Source organism: Barbus barbus, assembly GCF_936440315.1.
Source record: "Barbus barbus genome assembly, chromosome: 41".
Classification (NCBI taxonomy): domain Eukaryota; kingdom Metazoa; phylum Chordata; class Actinopteri; order Cypriniformes; family Cyprinidae; genus Barbus; species Barbus barbus.
The window spans coordinates 22257983-22276606 of record NC_136719.1 but is presented as its reverse complement, the minus strand read 5'-3'; the positions used below and the strand labels follow the sequence as shown (position 1 = coordinate 22276606).

Sequence of the window (18624 nt, the reverse complement as noted above, 5' to 3'; positions counted from 1 at the left end):
TGCTCTGATCTAAAAAGCCCTTGATCCCGCCAAACCTGCTTCGCTCACAAAACACAGCAGTTACAGGATTGGCAGAGGGTCTGCATGAATGGAAGTGAAGCGATGACGGAGGCCTGCTCTCAATAACAACTCTCTCTCTCTCTCTCTCCACAACAACTCCAGCAGACCTCCAGCCAAATGAATCGCCATCAGCGTCTGTAACTTCTGCTTCTTTGACTCAAAGGCCTGTGAAAATCCAGATGCGAGCAGATTTTCAGTTGAGTTTCATATCGTGCAAGCTGAATTGTAAGCAACCGCAGTTAGATAACCATTTCTGAGACTTAAAAACAAAACTTAATTTTTTAATTGTGATATGAAATTCTAGTGAAGTGATATAAGAGTACGTTTTGTTGATGTGGGATCTCATGGTGGTGTTGGCAGAGTGTGATTGTTATTATTATTGTTAACTAGGTGAAAATATGTACAGACATTTTTAGAGAGAGTTGATGTTCATTTAAAAAAAAAAAGTTTATTTTTTGTATTTATACAAAAAATATTTATTTTTTGAAAATATATATTTGACATATTTGCACTACCAAAACTGACTGATTGATAGCAATATATAAAACAAATTATAAATAACAAAAATAACAAAAAACTCAATCTCAAAACTAATAAAAAAAAAATAATAATAATAATAGTTATTTTACTATTATTTAAATACTGTTATAATAATTGTATTTAATATTTTGAATTGTTTTATATATTTTTTTTTCTTTTCCAGGTTTCATTTAAATTTTAGTTCTAGAAATTTAGTACGTGCCTTTGCCTTTGCCTTTTGATCTTATGTTTTTTTTATATTGCTATTTAGGTTTAGTATTTTTTTTGTTTCAGTTTTAGTTTTTATTTATTTATAGTAGTGCTTAAATGCGATTAATCGTATCCAAAATAAAAGTTTTTGTAATGTTTACATAATATATGTGTGTATACTGTGTATATTTATTATGTATATATAAATATAAACACATGCATGTATATATTTAAGAAAAATATGTTATGTTTTTATATTAAATATATTTATGCATAATATAAAATATAAGAATATAAATATATATACATGTAAATATTTTCAAAATATATACTGTATGTGTGTGTATTTATATATACATAATAAATATACACGGTACACATACTATATGTTATGTAAACAAAAACGTTTATTTTGGATGCGATTAATTGCGATTATTGCGTATTTTTAGTGCTTCAACTTAAATTTAATTTGCGCTTAGTTTAAGTTTTCCATATTAAATTTATATTGTTTTATTTGATTTCAGCTTTATTTCAATTAAGTAAACAATTAAATGTTTTAATTGTTTTAGTTTTATTTCTTAGGTCTCCGTTTTTATATTCTTTTCTAGTTATTTTTAGTTAGTTGCCATTGCAGCTTTTTAAATTTGTATAAGTTTTATCTAATATTTACATTTTATTTATTTTATTTAAATGTTATTTTATTTTAGTTTTAGTTAACCATAATACCTTATATGGTTACTGTTATGTTGTTTGAAAACACCTCTGAAGCATAAATGTAATAGAAATTGTTCATTGACAGTTAATGTTAACTAATATTATTAAATAGTTTAGGGTTCAGACTCTTCCAAACCACCATGTACTTTTCATTTTCAATACGTTTTGGTTCTTCCTGAAAAAACTTTTTTTTTTTTTTTTTTTTTTTTTATAATTTCCAGAATGCTTTGTTTTCACATCCTTTGAATTAGTTCAGCTCTTATTTTGGGTGGTTAGACCACCAAACCCCCAGTAATTTGCACCCTGCTTTGGCTGAATGAGGTATTCAGGTGGTGATCAGCTTAATAGCGATTGGATGAAACTCGACCTCTGCTAGCTGAATTCAAAATGGGGTCTCCAGCATTGAGCCTAATTGCAGGAAAATCAGCATGGCCAGTAGTTGACCTTTCCCCTCGGGTCAGTCTGCCTCAGATCAGAGGGCTCTGCCTCTGTTAGGAGTGCTGTAATGAGGTGGCTGGGGTCAAAGGTCGAGTCTGTGAATGCAGGTGGTGATGTCTGTGACCCCAGGCAGTACAGATAAATGACCGGTGGGAGGTCCGATGTGTGCATACGAGTGTGTGTGTGTGTGTGTGTGTGTGTCTATGATGCAGAGCACACAAAAATGACCCTGCAGAAATCACACAGACAATGTGCAATAAAAATGTTTCTTAAAGGTACAGTACGTACAGCACAACATTAATTGAAAACATAAGGCAGAATCTAATATTTAGGTGTCATACACCTTTTGACTTATAAATTGCCATGATTTTTCCATGACACTTCTACTGTAGATGGAGAAGGATTTGAAAAAGATTTTTTCTAGAATCATAGTGATTGCACTAACAGCAATTTCTCACCAACAAAATAGTTTACTACTGAGCATAACTACCATGATTATCTTCTATTATGAAGATTGTTCCACTACTTTTCCAGGCCTGGAAATATAAAAATTCCCTGATAGTTTTTGAATGAATGTACTGTAGGTACCTTGAATATCTGAACAAACAACCCACCACAAAAAAAAAAAAAAAAAAAAAAGCCAGCATCATATGACATTATTATATATTTCTGTGGTGGACATTGTGTACATACAATTGTATGTGTCCTCTCATTTTTTTTCAATGTTTTGTCTACAATAATCTATTGTGGTAACACTTTAGTTTAGGGACCAATTCTCACTATTATTATTAACATGCTTATTAACATGCATATTACTAGCATATTGGCTTATACTAAGCACATATTAATGCTTTATTCTGCATGACTTTCTTTTAGATCTCTTAATCCTACCCCATTCCTAAACTTCTCAACTACCTTACTAACTATTAATAAGCAGCAAATTAGGAGTTTATTGAGGCAAAAGTCAGTAGGGAGAATTGGTAATTGTTGAATTATTATTTGTTGATGTGAAATGTACCCAGTTATATAACTAGGCATATAAAGTTACTAAAATTCTCAGACCTACAGCAGTTTGAGATATTGTGAGATATAAAGTGGCTGTGGAGATTCTATGAAGTTTAGTTTACCTGTAAATAGGCATTGTCCTATACACCACTAAAGGGCATGATATCTCCTGTCCTGAACTCAGAATGATGATGCATTGTTTAATTTTGAGGTAAAAAGACAAAAAAAAATTCAATTATATTACAATAATCTTTGTTTTAGTTACAAAAAAAAAAATCATTTTTACAAGACAAGACACCTGAAACAGTATGTTGCGGATTACATTTAATTAGTGTTTGATCACATCACTAACCGTAAGTGTGAGCAATAGTACCAGCGAAGTGCAGTCATGAACTCTGAAGGTGGAAAATATTCTTGTGCAGAGTAATAAATCACAGCTGGATAAACAAAAGTTGTGCGTCTAAACTTTAGCGAGCGCCGCTTGCTCGACTCCTCCTGTTGGCCTTTGAAGAGTGTTTTTCTCTGGGACTCTGGGGTTTGCGTTCATTTCTGAAATTAGACAGCTGCTCTAAGGGTCTGCAACGCTTTCTGCTGATTTATGGCTTCGTAAAGGTGTTTTTTTTTTTTGTTTAGAAAGTGAAAGCATCCAGTGGACCTGCTGTTTTCAGGGGTTCTGGTGAGTTTTGAAGACTGTGAATGGATCTCTGAGTTTAGGAGAGTTTTCCCATGGGCAGGATAAGTGCTTCTTGAGTTTGGGTTTGTGCTTCTTTGCAATGTGGCCTTCTGCCAGGCTGTTACTGTTACAGATGCCAGACCCAGTCCGACAGATCAGATGAGAGAATGGGTGGAGAAAATGTCATGACATTACATTAAAGAGGGAACCGAGCCACATCTAGGGATCAGAGTATCACAGAGAGTTAATGGCAGACAGTAAGCGACCGCTTAGCAACACAGCAAAAACAGAAGTTGCTAGTAAATTTCATGAGTAATTCAAAAGAAATGGCCAGTAACATTGATTTAAACATGAAATTGAAAAATAGAAGAACTGAAATAGTATCTTCTTATTTAGAGCTTTTTTTGTGCAGTGTATTTAACTAAAACTTTAACTAAAATGATAAAAAATACAGTATATGCATATATTTTGTAAATAATATTTTTGTTGAAATAAAAGAAACGTGAAGCAAAATAAAACTTTTATTTTTTTACTTATTTCAGCTAATTATGAATGCAACATTTTTCATTTAGTTTAATATGATGTAGTAAAATAACTAAAACTGAAACTGAAATAAAAACTAATAAATTATTATCAAAATTATGGACAGTTTTTCAAAAAGAAAACGAATAACAATTATAAAAACACAACACAATTATTTAAATTTTAACTATAGCTAATGAAAACAGAAAATATATCAAATTTAAATTAATTTAAAATATTAATAAAACCTATATTAGTATCTCAATGATAATAAGTATGGTATGCCACATCATGGGAGCAGTTTAACTAAATATTTTGGGTTAAATACATTGATTCCTTGCTTGAGTGAGGGAGAAATCTGATTATTATTATTATTATTATTTAGTCATATTATTATTATTTGTTTGTTTGTTTTGGCATATTAATTATTATTATTAATAATAATTAATAATATTATTATTTTGCTTATTACATATGGTTGATTGAGTTTAATTTGCAGTTGTTTGTCCAGAGCAACTTACGGTACATTCAAATATTGCATTGTATATGTTTAGCATGCCTTCCCCGGGAATCGAACCTTGACCTTGGTGTTGCAAGTGCTGTGCTGTACTGTTTGAACATTGAACACATTTAACCAAGATTATTCCTTTCCTGTATTCTTGTAAAGCTCAATTGAATAGATTTTCACCCCTGTAATTATCTCTAATGCTATCTGCAAATTATTTAATTGTTTAGTATAGCCAAAAATACAGTATGCAATTACCTTGAGACATCATAATAAGTGCATAATAAGTACACATGTTAAGAAATTAAACACTTTTTGCATTGCATACATACTTGAATCAACTTGTGTTGATTTTATGTTTGCATTTGCATTTATGTAACACTTTTATCCAAAGCGACTTACATTGCATTCTAGTTACACATTTTATCAGTTGATGCATCCCTGGGAATCGAACCCATGACCTTTTTTGACATCTAAATTGGTGAATATTTTTGCAAGAGAATTGAATATGTATGTCATTCTATCGAAATTTCTATTCTTGAAAAACAAATGTTGTAATATATAAATTTACTGAATATATTGTTTTATTAAAGGGAGAAAATTTGCGATATTTTATCCAAATAAATTAAAAGCAAAATTCTTCACACATTTTCTAAAATACCACATTTTTAATGTACTTTTCATGGTGGCGAAGCACATACCTTTTAAAATAAGTTGATGTTGATGCACTTTGACAGTTCTGACCGAAACGTCTAATGAAGTTAATTTCTGTCAGAGTTCAGTTTGCAGTCTCACAGGCTCTGGTTTGGAAAGTCAATGTCTTGTGAACCACATCACTTGACTCTTTAATGATTCGGTACTGGCGTCCTGCTATTGAAAACAGGACACTGTGGATATATAGTTTAATCCAGTCAGCGCTACGCACATTTTTGGTCTAATTCATTCTTAAGGAGCACAAAAATACCATCCATGTGTGCTCTTAGCTTTAGCGGTCAGGCAGTATGTCACACACTAAACCACTGCAATTTAGCCCTGGATTGGAGAACCAAGTCGCCCGATCCAATGTTAGTTTAAGAAAGTGGAGAAAAGACATCCTGTGCTTCCTCTTTAGGTGATTTCTATCGCAAATGGGAAGTTTAATAAACTCTACTCAAGTAATATTTTGAATTGAATCTACCTAAAATATTAATGCATTGTACTATTAATTGCATTATATAGTACTAATGCAAAAAAAAAAATTGTTTCATACATTTACTCACAGGATCTTGTTGTCCTTCTCTCGTTTATTTTCTTAGTATTTTTTTATTTAAATAAAAGTTGGTGTCTCCAGGAAGGAAGACCTGAATGTGTGTAATGAAAATGACTGTGGTTGTTACCTGCGGGGCAGCGGCTTTATAAAACCTACAATCACATTCCAGGATGATCTATGAGCTCCAACTACTTAGAGAAGATCAAAGAGCTTCATCACAGAGGAAGGAGCGAAAGATCGGGAGAAAGACAGATAGAATTATAGGGAAAGCTTTTCTTCCTGTGCTAAGATCATGGTGGAGATATTCAGTAAAAGGACTAGAAACTATGGCTATAACGGAAAAAGTGCTTAAACCGCAAGTGTGCAATAACAAACCTCAAGGGGGCGATAGAGTTACCTTCAAATGTCCAGGTAGCTAAATATAAACATGCTGACTTTAGGACACATTGTCAAGGGTGTTGAAAACTTAATCACACTTTGGTAGCAGTGATGAATTAGCAGATCCACTGACCCACCAGCCTTGGGGTAAGCCAGACAAATTATAGCTGACTCATTAGACGTGTTATATTTGGACGTCTACCTGCTGTCTGAGACTAAAGCTCCTCCCTTTCCTGCTTCTCACTCATTCAATCAGACTTTTTTTCACAGTCTTTTTATCGTATATCAGCCCAAATTAATAATTTATCCTGGACAGGAGATCTACATTTTGTACACACAACTACATTGTAAAAGCTTTCAAATCTTTAAACATTTTTATTCTACATACTTAATTTGACAAAGGTATTTTCATAACATTGCAGAAACATTGTTTTGACGTTGTTAGCAAATTAAATTAATTTTTTTGCCATGGTTGTCAAAAAAATATAGTGTTTAGCAATAAGATAAAAATGTTTTATAGAAATGTATATACATATATGTAAAAATGCTTTTAAGTTTGGAAACATTTATCATAACATTTCCAAAATGTTTTATTTTAGTTGTACTTTAAAACATATATATATTATTATTATTTTATTCAGCAATAAAGCATTGACTGTATCAAAAGTGACAGTAAAGACAAAAGAAAAGAAAGAAAAAAGAAAAAAAAAGTTTCCACAAAAATATTAAGCAGCATGACTGTTTTCAAAATGCACAAACTGCACGTTAGGTTTCGGTTACATAATTTTTTTAATTTATGGTGTGGTTTATAGAAAGTTTAAATAGCTACATTGCTCTGCAATGTAACGTAGTTGCAACCACAATTCAACACTGTAAAATATTTGCTAATGCAAGGAAATTTGAACTTCTAATAACACAAACGCATGCACTTCCTTCTACACAAGCCCTGCCTCTTTTATCCCAAGTGTGAACGGCTCTGTAAGGTCTTTGTATGTTTAAACACTCTGGTCTCACTCCAGCATTTGGTCATGATGGCACCAAGGTCAGCGGAGGCTGAGAGTGAGTCGGATTAGAGGAGATTAAGACGGAGGCAGTATTTCTCTTGCTCTGTCGCTCTCTTTTTCTATAATTGTGTTTGTAATCAGCACTCATCTTTCTGACACAAGTGTAAAAGCCTTATGAAGTTTCCTCTCATTTAGTCAGCAATACTTATGCAGCTGAGATCCTCCAGGGAGCAGGATTGTATATCCTTTGTTTTAGATGTTTCTCCTAAAATTAAATAAGTGTTAGTATACAGTAGAGCTATAGAATTAATGTGAATAGCATTGTTTTTTAATGTAAAATGCTTCATATTTAAGTATTTTTGAAGTATTTTTGAGTTCATATTGAAGTCTCCAACTTTTGATGGCAGATTTAGGTGTCTTGGCAAAACTGAACAAAGTTCGAAAAACAATGGACACACTAAGGAGATGTAAATTGTATTTGTTCTGTCATATAGGCCAGGTTATAGAGCTGGTTTGCAGCAGTTTACTATCTGCCTCCTCTCTGAATCTTCTACACCACCATGACAAAGCAGTGATTGGTGTACCAGCTAACATAACACACACACACACACACACACACACAGGCCTACAGTATATGCGAGTCTGATAATACACTAGCCACAACTCATAGCACATACACCCATTTACTATAGTAACTGAGCCATTTCCACCTTGATTTGTGTCTGAAAAGAATAGGTTGTAAATTGCACACTGGCTTCTTTAGAGCGATACGATCATCAATTCCTTGTTTTACGGGTTGTTTCACTGGGGGCTATCAATAGACAGGATGCAGTTATTTTAGTCTGGTGCCCAGGAGAAAGTTACAGATGTAAATGTTTTGTTTAGGCACTATGTTGTGGATGGGGGTACCCTGATGAAAAGACTATAGAATATGTTATGTTTTGAATCCCCAATATTGATTGCAATGTCTTCCAGCTTCATTAGTTAATATTAATGCAGTTCTACTATAGATTAATATTTGGGAAAATTATTTGGAAACATTTTAATTGTTCCAGCCTGGAAATCAATAAATGTTTTTTAAAAGCGGTTGTAATTTCTGCTCCACTGAAGACTGAATATTGATTGTCTCCCAAACACCTCTATCCACAATTATCTGGACAAACAGGTAGTCCTGCCTTCAAACTTGTGCCATTGGTTGAACCAAAAGTTAACATGTCGGATTGTACAATCAAACAGAGAGTTTTAAAAGAGCCCCAGTTTTTATAAGCATTGGAATGCCAACTTAGTTATTTAATTATTTAGGTTGCCTTGAATTGCTGATCAATGTGAATCAAACATGCATACATGAGCCTGTGCAACTAACAGCATTAACTGTCTAGTTTCCCACCGGCAGCAGTGTGGATTAGCGACCCTGTGCTTCCTTCCTTTGGACCGCTCCAGTGAAGCATAAAGGGATTATAGTTGTGGGTGGACTGAACCATGTGCACCATCTATGGGGGGTAGAGGACATCTAGGGTAACAGGGTGGAGATTGGGGGGGGGGGGATGGGGGGGGATGGGGGTTTGCAGATGTTGCAGCAAAGCTGAGCTGAAAGTAGCCTGAGGTCACAGTCAGTCAGTCAGTCAGAGAGAGAGAGAGAAGTGTACTGTGATTCCATGGGGGTGATGAACAAGCCCCAGGGGGCTGAAGCAGAAAGTCAAATGAAAACACGAGAAAAAAACGAGGAGAGATAGAGACATACTCATCCCTTGCTGACCAGACGCTCCGCTTACGGTCATGGCTCTCGGATGCTGCATGCCGTTGAGGTCTAAAGGTACAGTAGATGTCTCCTGTTACAGTGACATCTTGAATGCTACACTTTGTAGATTCTTATGGCTTCTTATGTTTTAGAGTTGATCCATAACTGTCAGTTCCTGCATTGCAATCTTTTCCCTGGATGTAGTTTGTTTTATAGCCTAGAAACTCCAACTTAAGTGAACTCATGTCCTTTGAATGTTGCTACATATACTTTTGCATCATATTTACAATGTAAAATATGCATTGCTTTGCCTTTTCTGTGGCTCAATGGACTTATTATAAGCATTGGATGGTTGTGATAATTTGTACCTGGAAGATTTGCTGAATTGGCACACTTAAGTTCGTTTGGCTCCTCTGTAAGTAAACCCAAACATTTCAGTTGTGGTAATACCAAATGTGGTGTGACCCAAGGGGAGGGAAGGTGGTCTTCAGCGAGGTGTGGTGTCATTGAAATTAATGGCTAACATTTGGAGGGCTAGACTTTCCCACGTCGGAAGGTGTGTTTGGATTAGGGAATGTCAGTAGCCTGAATTTGGCTCAGGGTTCGTGTCTCAACCAGTGGCTGATGATTAGAGGGTGACTGTAGACTGAAGATGGGGGGTTTGAGCTTGGGAAACAGGACAGCCTTAAGGTACGTTCACATTGGCAGCGGTTAAAATTACTGGTGGTAATCAAGTCACTATACATTTGCTTGCAAGTCAGCTGTAAAGGGGATGCATGACATATTGGTATGGGTGAAATTGGATATTTAATTGTGCATCAGCCATTTATTTAATGTTATTTTATTCATGTATCTGATTTATTCATAAAAATGTGAATGTGTAATAAAAGGATATTTTAAGCATTAAAACATGCACATTTTAAAATAGTATTTTATTTTTATATTTATTTATAGTTTTTGTATTTTGTATTTTTTTGCATCAGATATTGGCCATAACATGAAAATAATTATTGCAGAACTCAAGTATACGTACGTGCATCATAAACTACTGTTTAAAGGTCAACTTTGCTGCTTTTCAACCAGCTTTGTATTTCACACAGATGTCCCAGTTTATTTATCAACAAAATATTTCTGATATACTACTGACATTGTAACAACACAAAGCTGGTTGAAAATCTGCAAGGTTGTCCCTTAAGTTATTATATCTGTTGGTGGATCAGATGGCCCACACTCTGGATTCCCATTGGGAGTTGCCATAATGCATGACATCAGGTATTTGCACTAAAGGGATAGTTCACCCAAAAATGAAAGTTTTGTCATCATTTACTCACCCTCGAGTAGTTCCAAACCTGCATGCATTTCTTTCTTCTGCCAAACACAAAGGAAGATATTTTGAAGAAAGTTTGTAACCAGGCTGTTTTGGGGCACCATTGGCTTCCATAGTAGGAAAAAAAAAATGGTGCCCCAGAACTGCTTTGTTTCCCACATTCTTCAGAATATCTTCCTTTGTGTTCAGCAGAACAAAGACATTCATACAGGTTTGGAACTACTTGAGGGTGAGTAAATGATGACAGAATTTTCATTTTTGGGTGAACTATCTCTTTAAGTTTGCACTGTTTGGTTGCATTGGCAATGATTGCTGTCACTGATGTAAATCGCTGGCCTTTTTCAGGTTATAAAGGTTAATAAACCATATCAAGGTTAGATTCTGCACCATTGATATTTACAGCAAAAGAGCTGAGATGAAGATATTGCTGAGAGCACTATGAAATCCAACACTGTTACTACATAAAATGTCCTGAAAGAATGCTCCATTGTAGTTGAAGTATCTATTAAATTTACTTCCAAAATGAAAATGAATGTTTGAGGTTTTTGAATATCCGGCATGATTCCACGCCAGGCATCCAACTTCATCTTAGCTTTCCATCTGTGGTGTTAAAAATGGCAGTTGTACATGTTCAATCCATGGATAACATTGATGATAGAAGAATAGCACTGACTTTGGAAAGATAGCAAAGAAAACCAGGAAAAACATCAGGAAAGGAAAAAGGTTCAGTGATAAAGCCGGTTCTGTTTCCCATCTCCACTTCTCATGCCAGAATAAGCCTGTTGGCTTATCTCAGATGATACCATCAGTAGACAAGCGGTCTCCATGAACCATTTCTATTGTTTGTAGCTGTTTACTCATGTCTTTGCAGAGCAGAGGCATTGGAGGCGACTGTTTTGGCCACCTTTGAGATTTCTCTTGATTTGTGTGGAGAAGGGGGAATTCATTAAGAAAGAATTGTGCTCGTTGATAGCGTTGTTTATTTGCATGTTGCCTTTGTTGTTTAACACTTGGTTGAATGGATTGATGGCCAGTTCTAAAGCGCAATCTCTATTATTTAAGCATAATTTGATGAATAACTGCTCCCATGATCACCTGGAAAATGTGCAGCACTTTTTACACTGAAATGCTATGCTCAAAAGTGGTAAATTCACCCCTCTTGTTTCTTTTTCTCAGTTTAGTGTGGAAACACTTTAGGGGTTTATCAATTAGGTGCAACAGCTGCTGAAAGGACCTACATAGACAAATGCCCTTCTCTCTGAGATGACTGAGGTGTTTGGACTGTGAAGGAATAGAAAGAAAGAGCTGTCAGAGCTCACTGCTGGGTTGCTCTTTACCCCATGCCGCTAAACAACTAACAAACAAAGAGCTTTATGAGGAAGAAAGCCCTAGCCCCATTAGCTAGCACAACTACCTCGGCCTGGATTATCCCTATTGTGTTTCCTATTATGGATTTATAGAAATGCTTCTGGGTCAGAATCACTGTTCCCATTTGTTTTTAATGCACTTTATTATTTATGCATTGTCCTCATTTGACCCCTCCCACAGTACCAAACATTCTGCTTTTTAGGTCAAATCACACCAATTCTGTATTTTCACTACAAAAACATGCACAAGATTATAAATAACCTGTTATATATATATATATATATATATATGATTTTATTTTTACATTTAAATATATATTTTTATCAACTTTATAGAAGCTTAATTGTATGTGCCAAGCGGGGTCTGCCTGCTTCTAAGTGGATTGTGGATACTATTTCTCTGTTTATGAATCCTCAGGAGTATGGCGGCCTCCAAAGCCTTTCTGGCAGGGGTTTCGATGCAGGATATCTGCAATGCTACGGGTTGGTCCACGCCCCTCACCTTTGTTCTGTTCTATGACCTTGATCTTAGGGCCACTCCGGGCTCTTCTGTTCTTTCGCCCTCGCTGTGCTCCTAGTTATACACACAGGGCAGGTACTTGGAAGTCTGGTGGCGTGGGCATCTCGTTCCCCTAGCGCTTTCGACGCAGCTCGAGTTCCTGGAAGGGAACGTCTCGGGTTACGTATGTAACCCTGGTTCCCTGAAGGGAACGAGACGCTGCGTCTCGAGGCCATACTTCCTGTATCCCTGCGAGCGGTTGCTTCATTCCTAGAAGCAAACGCCGACTCCACCGCACGTGCTTTTATGCTTCCCGGTCGGTGACATCACCCGCCTATGACGTCTCGCCCATCCATCGGACAGATTACACTCTGGTTCAGAGTGCGGTCACGCTGGAGGCATTCCCCTAGCGCTTTCGACGCAGCGTCTCGTTCCCTTCAGGGAACCAGGGTTACATACGTAACCCGAGACGTTTGTTCAGTCGCATGATGTGATTTTGTGTGTGTGTGTGTGTGTGTTTAGTTGCATGGTGGCATCTTGGACATCAGTGGTGGTTTTCGTGTTGATGGGCTGCAGGGGCTCAAGGGCCGAGATACTGAGATGGTACCATGATCACCATGGTTGACTGGAGCCATGTCTATCTGGATAAAGACAACCAAGAAGGGCACTAGTTCAGTCCTCAGCGGGCGTCTACCCTTGGGGAGCATACTTGGAAACCCCGGTTTAAACCTTCCCCGTGTTTTCCACCACACTGAGTGCCCAGTCACCATCACCCTATTTACCATGCTGTGGCTTTCACAGAATGAGTCATCTCAGACTAATGGATGGGAACATTTCATCCCAAGATTAGAGGGGTGGCACTTTAAATAAACATCAAACTAGGGTGAATTCAGGTAAATCAAGCTACGATTTTCACCTCATCCATATAGGCAAGTGCAATTAAACAACAGAAACTGACGTGCTGTTGGGGATTTGTCAGATTAGTCCTTCAAGCAACGGTCACTAAGCATATTTTCAAGGTCATTGAGAATGTTTGGCATAATGAAGCTTGAGATCAGAGGTTAGATCTTTTGACTTGACTTATGATCTCTCAGAGAGTACACTAGAGTCAGTCAGTGATATGTTTTTTGAAAGAAATTACTGCTTTGATTCAACAAGGATGCATTAAATCGATCAAAAGATTTATATTTCCAATAAATGCTGTTCTTTTGGACTTTTTATTCATCAAAGTATCTTTCTATTCAAACAAAATGCATCACAGTTTCCACCAAAAATATTAAGCAGCAAAAACTTGTTTTCAACATTGATAGTAATAATGCATGTTTGATGAGCAGCAAATCAGCATATTAGAATGATTTCTGAAGAATCATGTGACACTGAATATGAGAGTAATGATACTGAAAAATCAGCTTTGCATTACAGGAATTAATTACATTTTAACATATATCCATGTAGAAAATTGTCCTTTTAAATTATAGTAATATTTTACAATATTATAGTTTTTACCATATTTTTAATTCCATAATTGTAGCCTTGGTGAGCAGAAAAGATTTTCAGATTTTAACATCCATGGAACCTTTCTATTCCACAAAAGGTTGTTTATAGTGGAAAATTATTCTTTTAAGAACTGATCACTGAAAGGATCTTTGGAGAACCAAAAATGGTTCCTTTATGGCTTTGCCGAGAAAGCCCTCATTTGGAATCTTTATTTTTAAGAGTGATGTTGAATTCTTTAGTTGCAATGGAGGAAAGTTCTTAATGTTACATTCTTCAGATCAGTGTATTGGTTCTAGAGGATAAGCTAGGCCTGCATGGGTTCTTTGAAGCAGGTTTTTCTCTGAACCACAGGTTCTCCTTTAACATGTGAAATTGTCTCTGGAAGCTTTATTTTGCAGAGTGAAAGGCAGCGATTACATCTGAGGGTCGGTTCATCTTCACAGTCAGGTGTCTTTGATCAAGACCCAGAACTCCGGTCCAGCTTGCTTCCAGATAGATATTCCCCTCAAACAAAACCTTTGAATCCAGTCCCAGATGGGAGAAATCCTCAGAGGGCAAAAATTAGAGGAATAATCTGGCAAAGCTACAAAGGGGAGCGGGGTATGGGATGGCAGAGGTTGTCTGCAGAACAGGAATATGAGCTGAACGAGTCCAGGATGACACAGAGCAGGTACTGGAGGAAATGTTTAGCAGACGCCTCTTGTCTGGTGTAAACAAGATCCATGAAGCATCTTAGAAGAGGTCTGTGGAACAGGCTTTGTTAGGGCGATGTCACGCTCTGTAGATCAGCATGTCTGTGTTGTAGAGGATCATCTTTAAATGTGATTTGTGTAAATTTTGGGATAGGAAACAATTTGGGGTTGGCGAGATTGTTTTCTGTTTTAGCAATCCTCTTATGCTCACCAAGGCTGCATTTATTTGATCTAAAATACAGTAAGAACAGTAATATTGTGAAAACACATTTCAATTCAAACTTTTTTGTTTTCATATATTGTAAAATGTCATTTATTCCTGTGATGCACAGCTGAATTTTCAGCATCATTACACCAGTCTTCAGTGTCATATGATCCTTCAGAAATCATTCTAAGATGCTGATTTGCTGCTCAAGAAACATTATCAGCATTGAATGTGTGTATGTATGTGTGCGTGTGTGTGTGTGTGTGTGTGTGTGTGTGTGTGTGTGTGCGTGTGTGTTTCTGGATTCTTTGATAAAAAGTATAATGACCATTTGTTTGAAATAGAATCTTCTGTAACATTATAAATGTCTTTACTGTCACTTTTGATAAATTTAATGCATTCTTGAAGAACAAAAATATACATTTCTAAAATAATAATAATAAGATTAATAATATTAATTAATTAATTAATAAAAAATAAAAGACCGCAAATGTTTAAATAGTAGTGTATGACAAATGAGAATGCATAAAACTGATGAAAAATATATCTTGAATGCAGTTTAACTAATTTTGGATAAACGCATCAGGGAAAATACGTAAATTTAAATGTAAATGCTAAGTAAAAAATGTTATTAAATATTGTCACATATTAGTTGTTTAAAAAACAAGAATCAAATTTTTATTTTACCAGTTTTTACCCAATGTTGCCATAGAATACTGGCAAATTGTTTTTACTTTACTGATCATATACAGACGTCATAGAAAGCACATTTATTATTTGCATCATAAAATGTCATTTTGCTGTAAAGTGTGCGAGATATTGAAATGTGTGTGTGCACGTGTGTGTGTTTGTGTGTGTGTCTTAAAGGAGCGCACACAGAGATAACGCAGACACAGAGTTGTGCTCTATTGAGTTTGTGACCTAGATTGTGCTGCATTAAAGATGCTGTGTGCTAATGACGGCAGAGGAAGAGAAGTTGTATGTCTATTCACTCACATTGTAGTCAAAACTGCCTGCAGCATCCCAGCCAGACACACAGACACTCGATGTCTATTCATAACTAAGACATGTGTCTGCAATATGTGTAATCACAAAACATGCATTTACTTTTCAACCACAAATAGTATGGATGGATGGATAGTTAGTGCCAAGGCCTTGACTTTAGTGACTGTCTTGCTACTCCTGTGACTGTGCTGGCGTGTAGAGGTGTTTGGTTTAGGCTCATGAATCAAGTGTTTGGCTCCATTAGGTCCTTTTGTCTCTCACACAGTGATACATTAGCCACTGGCAGATTGCACTATTGTTTTGCTAATGTTTGGCTATTTGATCAGCTACTCAGTTTATTTGCTCTTCACACCAGTTGCAGATTCTCTGAAAGCATTTGAGGAAGTCATTAGAGCAGGTTTAGTTTTTAGCTACTAAGTTAAAGGTTTACAGTCTTAACCAGCTCATATCAACTGAATACTATTGTTTCATTTTGTGTGAACAGATTATCTTGGTAAAGCTAAAGTCAAGAGGATGTGCAATAATGCCTGAATATAACAAAATGTATTGAGGGTTACGCTAAATAAGGAGAAATATATGTTGAAAAACTATTTTTGTCTTAAAGATGTCAACATGAATGATAAAACGTATGGTTACTAATGTACAAGTGATATTTTGGTAACTTTTTATTTTTTACATCTGCAGCGCTATCTAATCTGGACATTGAGAGTAAGCTGAGTGGACACTATCAGGCTCCATGGCACCTGCAGAGAAATGTGTTCCTGCCATCGACTCGGCCCGCGTGTGTGGAAGAGCTGCATCGAAATGCCAAACAGAGCCTGCGGGCGCTGTACAGAGGTTAGACGCGCTTATAAATCAATACTGATCAGTTACCAATCACTCAGTGAACACCTTCTGAGCTCATCTAAGCAAAGTTGTTCTCTCTAGTCACAATCCTCCATTCACTGGCAGTGAACACTGCTCTCTAGAGGAGGTAGATGGAAGCATCAAAAATAAATAATGGGATTTTTGTTTTCTTTTTTTTTCTAAAGAACCAGTGTTATTTTAGTATTATTTATATACTATTGTAGTATTTGTTAATATCTTGAATTAACATTATTTTTATATTTTTATTTTAAATTCTAGTAATGTTGTTACCTTGTTTTATTTTTTAAAAGGTTGCTTTATTTTTTCAGCTTCTGTTTTAGTTTTAGTAATTTTAGTGCTTATTTTATTTCAATTATTTGTCAAGGAAACAATTCTAATTTTCGTTTGTAAGTTTTTTTTTATGTAATATTTATATTCCATTTCATTTCAACATTTTTAAGGAAAATATTTTTATTAGTTATAGTTTGTTAACAACACTGTAAATGACAGGATAGCAATCGGCAGTTTTCATTTTAATTCATTTTAAGTTTGAGTAATTTTGTCATTTTTCTTAGTTTAGTTTTTTATATTTCTATATGTCTTTAGTTTATTTATTTTTAGTTCACTATTAATTTGAGCAGTTTTACTACTTAAGCTTATTTTACTTCAGTTATTTGCCACAGCAATATTTCAAAAATTTTATTTTTTTGTCTAATATGTATATTATTTTATATTATTTAATGTCAAATAAGATAAATTATTTTTTATTTTTAATAGTGTTCGTTTTCAGTCAACAATAACAATACTTAATGACGGGATATTATTTTCCATTTTCAATTAATTAATTTTACTTTTAGTAATTTTTAAGTGCTTTTGTCATTTTTTTAGAATATACGTACATATATATATATATATATATATATATATATATATAGAGACAGAGAGAGAGAGTAAAATTAATGAATTACACACACACACACACATACTGTATACTGTGTGTGTATATATATATATATATATATATATATATATATATATATATATATATATATATGTATGTATTAAAACTATAGTAATATGAAATTTATATTCTTAAAACAGAATAAATTTATTTGTATGTGTAATGCAAAATGGGAAAAGCAGCAAAAGAACGTCAAATTACAAAAATGATATGCTATGATACATTAATTATTTTTTTTATTTCCTCTTTACATATCAATTATAAATGTCAAGAAGTAAAACCAAAAAGAACCAAAAGTAAAACAATAATAAAAAAAAAGACAAAAGTAAAACATCATTATTATGATTTATTATTATGATCATGATTTCATATAATTCACACTATGCTATTTCTAAATGCTAGTGTTATTATATTGCTCTTAGGTAAAGTTAATGATTTGAACAAACCCCAACAGTAAGTATTAAGCTTCAGTGTAACCCGTCCAGCTCCATTTTCTGCTCCAGATATAATTCTTCATTTGACAAAACTGACTTACGGATTTGTCTGTTGTGTGTGAAACTGCTCATCAGACCAGCAGCAGAGGCAGGAGGTCAGCGAGAGAGAGCGCAGGGTGACCATTTCCATCTCCATGGCTCCGCCCATGCCCACCTACCCATCGCCCCAAGCTCACCGCAGACACCAGCAGAGAGACAGACCCCTCCCCATGGTAAACATAGGCCCACCGGCCTGCAGCTCTGATCTATAGTGTGATTCCTGTAGACGGAGTGTTGATGATGGTGTGTCTGTGTGTTTAGGAAAGGACAGAGAGAGACATAGAAACTCAGACAACACAAGCACAGGTAAACACACACCTGTGTGTCACGCTCAAACACTGCATGGAGATATTTGATTTTAGCTGAATGATTCCATCCTTGTTGTCCTTTTATTTTTATATTTTTGCCTCTTATGCTAATTATGCGACTAATATATTTTACTTAAGCGCATACTGAATGTAATATTTTCAGACAGTTTATTGCTTGTTATTTGAAATTAAATGAAAATAGATCATAGTTTAAATTTATACTAAATGCAATTAAATTGTCTTTGCATATAATTTCACTTTTTCTTATTTTGTCTTTGAAATATGGTTAAAGTTTACTGCCAAACATTTACAGTACACTAAAGTACTTTAATGTTGTTTCTATTGAAAGCTGTATGTTATGTATTTACA

The 18624-nt window shown here is 35.1% G+C and overlaps 1 protein-coding gene across 1 annotated transcript in view; it reads left to right on the top strand.

Moving 5' to 3' along the window:
* The window catches only part of LOC306860168 (actin remodeling regulator NHS-like), a gene marked incomplete at its 5' end in the record, with an annotated part of 104226 nt that overhangs the window by 69599 nt on the left and 16003 nt on the right, over window positions 1–18624 (top strand). Inside the window, 3 exons of the mRNA XM_079401728.1 lie at window positions 16292–16444; window positions 17984–18120; window positions 18209–18253. Of these exons, the coding sequence (XP_079257854.1) occupies window positions 16292–16444; window positions 17984–18120; window positions 18209–18253 (335 nt within the window). The remainder of the gene's footprint in view (window positions 1–16291; window positions 16445–17983; window positions 18121–18208; window positions 18254–18624) is intronic.